Genomic DNA, 3885 nt, shown 5'->3' on the forward strand with positions numbered 1-3885 from the left:
AGCCTTAAAGGATAACAGCAACGATTCATTTGAATCGAGTAATTCAGCTCCAGAGAGGTATACAGTACAGACTTTTGTAAACCAATGCCAATTGATGTTTGAGTTAAACACGCCTTTTGTAAGATAATGCTGAACATGAACGATGGCATTATTAAAAACGTATCTAGAGACCCATTATAGTGTACAGATCTAGTGTGTTGCCTGACTTGTTTAGCTGTAACATATTACCTCTTTTCTCTTCTCCCATTGCCGGTGTCACGAAATCCCTTGGCGAACGGGTTGTTATCTATTTTCAACTGTGTGATCTGGAAATTAATGTAAAGAATTGTTTAAACAAACATGACACATTTAAAAATAATGTGCTTATACTTAATAGGTTGTAAAATACTATTTCAAATTAAACAAATCATTTGTTAACATGCAAGACTCTGGCCTAATTTAGCATATTATATACGCTTTCTATATTTATCTTTATTTATTAATACATTTTTTTTTATAATAAATTATACATTATATTCAAGCAAATGTAGGCCTAAAATAGTTCAACAATTAAACACTGGAAGCACACTATAATACAGTATGTGTGAAGTCTTTTTTTCAGAAGCCAAATAAAGGAAACAGTCCTTCATCACGATGCAGTGAACTCTTCTTACCTGGTCATTTTGATATGCTGTCACTGCGATGAAGCCAGTCTCGGAGAAGACATAGGTCCTAAAGGCGCTGTACGGGAGTTTCAGGACATCGTTCGCCTTCACAACATGAAGCCTTGGTTGGTATTTGTGCATTGAATTGAGAATAGTCTGTAACGAGCAAAATAAATAGATACATAAATAAATAAATGAATGGGCCACTCACTGTCTGCGATACAAAATGACAAACTCGATTTTTTTTACACCATATTAGTCAACTTATCTCATGTTTGTATATCGGAAATCAAAGAGCCACTCCCTTGTCTTATTATTTATGACCCCTCAAGTGACATGCGAAATGGCCTACTTAAAATTATAACAACAACAACAACAACAACAACAACAACAACAACAACAACAACAACAACAACAACAACAAGAATATAAAGATAAACTTGAAGCTTACAAATCCGTGCTTGTCAGATATGTTGTTCGTCAGTTTTAGTTTGTGGAAGTTGACCACTTTGGACATCCACTGCTCGCCGGTGGCCGGGCTGTCCGGGTGGAGGTACATGCGCTTGGGCATCTCGGGGTCTGCCTTCCCCGCCGCCATCCAGCGCGAGTGATGGAATTTATATCTGCAATCATCAGCCGCCACAATATCCATCAGCAAAATATAAGTGGCTTTTTTGTCTAAGCCCGAACACCTCGCTCTGAACGGAGGGAACATGCGCCTGAAAGAGAAAGTAGAATATCGGATTGCCTGCACGGATCGTAATATAAAGGTAAACAAAAAGTCACTGGAGAAAATAAAACGGCGCCACACAAACGCATTTGATCAAGTGTATAGCATCTTTACAAGTGGAAAGTAGCAGATCGATTAGCCCTACACATGCATGAACTGACATTATTTCGTTTAAAACAGCAGTGGGATATTATATTAAAAAGCGATATATATGCGAGTTTATTTCAGGAGGGGACGTCTGTCCTATTGTACATAACACACACACATATAAATGGACAGGTTAAAAACGCCGATTTAGCTTCGTGTTTTGAATGTTTTACCTGCCGGACTTTGTGATGACCATCTCGGTGCCACACTTGTGGAACTGTCCCCAAAGGTCCCTTGATTCCAAGTTAACTTTCGGGTCCACCTCTGTCGCCTCCTCTCTCTCCAATGTGTCCGGAGGCCTGGGATTCGTTGACCGTATGACAGTCTGCTCCACTAGTGGCGTGATGTGGACAATTGGTTCGGCACACGGATCCAAGTGGGGATTCCTTGGCACAACAGGCAAACGGAGAGATCCGTGGGAAGAAGTAAAGGCGATCGCTGGGAACAGCTCTGGTCCAGCCAGCATCGTCCCAAAGGCGACGCCCGCACCTCTGTCTCTTGAAAAGGGGTGCGTTATTATATCGCCGTGGTGGACGCACGGGTCTGTGAAGCTGTGCATCCTTGAAATAGTGACTTTTACGCACAGTTACGCGCGGGTTGCGCACACGCTGACGCCTCGTTGTATAGCACGCACGCATGACAAAACGTTCTGCGTCTTGAACATGTTGTATGAGCCCCTATACAGCGCTGTCAGCGTCGCGTTCTAAATGGCCAACCCTTTAGAATGGTTGCATCTCTTTCCCTCGTTATGGATCTCGATGCATTTTCTTTTACTCCTGAAAACGTGCAACAGAGCGCCTCTGCTTCTCTCGCTCGCCCGTGTCGGAATTGATTTGCTTCTCGACACGTTAGGACTCAGGAGGCTATATGCCACCCAGCGGTGGGTGTGGTTTCCTCTGGTATTACATTTGATGTAAGCTGCATATCTAGCCTGCCTAATCAAATTCCCCAGCTGTCCCAAGATCTCGGTCCTTAATCAGACCTACCACCTCTGTTGATCACAGCGAAAGCATTTATCTTTTATTAGGCACACTGACGTTGGCCGAAGTATCCATACAGCACAGCAGTCTATTACACCACATTATATTACACCACAGCATATTACACCACTTATAAAGTAGCTATTATTATGTTGGAGCTAATAGGAGGTCTCCTCCATAATATTCACTTCGAAGGTCAAGTCCTCCGTCCGTCGCCTCCTCCTCCCCATCTTTCTCAGCCAGTATGATGTTACCCATAACATATTATATCTGAGACGTTCCATCTATCGGTCGATGTTCAAGACCACAACTGCGCTGTCAATGAAACATGAGTGACGACCCTTAAAAAACACTGGCACGTACAACATTCACTCACAGCTCCAGTGTTCCCACATCATTCCAATGCCCCGCGGGTTTCCTGAGCCCATGCTGTTGTTGCCTCATGACATGAGAACAGCGCTGGCTGTGGGGACAGTCCACGGGGATTCTGCTCCAGCGCAGCCCCAAGGTCTGCCAACGATTGTCCAGACTGGATTAGGCTCTGGATTTGGTTACAGGGTTTTTATTGCTCAGTGGTCCGAGGCAGCCCAGGAACGCCGTAGTGAAACCTCTCCATAGTGAGTGAGAGCGGCAGGTTCAGGATACATGTCCGCCACCCTTGATGTGGAGCATTTTCAACAGGAACTATATGTATCTGGCTTGTTGTCGAGGTGCGGTACGGTGACCCCCGGCTACATCCTGCCAGCTCTGGACAATGTGGTGTGAAGCACACTTTGGTTTTACGGCGTGCGTGCCTCCTGGACCTAGAGAGTATTCTTAGAATAATTCTTAGAATAATTGGCCATTTTGCACGTCATTGAAACATAAAGCCACTCGCGGTATCTTAAAAAAACGTTGTAGCTTCATTGATTATATACTGCGGCATGGTCATGCTGGACCTACAAAAGGCCTTTGACACGGTCAATCACTCCATTCTGATTGACAAGCTAAAAGCAATTGGTTTTGATAGTCTATCAGTGAGCTGGATGCAATCCTACCTTGAGGGGAGGGAACAGATGGTGGAGGTAAACGGTACCCTACCCCCCCCCCCCCCCCCCCTCACAGTGAGCTGTGGTGTTCCACAAGGAAGCATACTAGGACCGCTACTGTTCCTAATTTATGCAAATGACATGTCGTCAGCTTGTGACTGCAACTTGTTCCTGTTTGCGGACGACTCAGCCCTGCTGGTCTCTGACAAGAACAAGTTACAGGTTGAAAAAACCCTCAGCTCGGAACTAGGCAGAATCTGCATATGGCTCGCTGATAACAAACTATCATTACACATGGGCAAAACAGAGTCCATTCTCTTCGGTTCAAATAACAAACTCAGCAAGACCGACGGCTT

At 44.5% G+C, this 3885-nt stretch overlaps 1 protein-coding gene across 1 annotated transcript; it reads right to left on the reverse strand.

The window, feature by feature from the left end:
- Positions 1 to 224: 224 nt before the first annotated feature.
- LOC311223337 (T-box transcription factor TBX3-like) lies at positions 225 to 1987 on the reverse strand (the record flags this gene model as incomplete). The annotated part of the gene is made up of 4 exons (XM_084308129.1): positions 225 to 305; positions 654 to 800; positions 1096 to 1363; positions 1695 to 1987. 4 exons carry the CDS (start codon positions 1985 to 1987, stop codon positions 225 to 227), a joined length of 789 nt encoding a protein of 262 aa, XP_084164255.1.
- Positions 1988 to 3885: the final 1898 nt, after the last annotated feature.

Source organism: Notolepis coatsorum (genome assembly GCF_963971535.1).
Source record: "Notolepis coatsorum genome assembly, chromosome: 2".
Lineage (NCBI taxonomy): Eukaryota > Metazoa > Chordata > Actinopteri > Aulopiformes > Paralepididae > Notolepis > Notolepis coatsorum.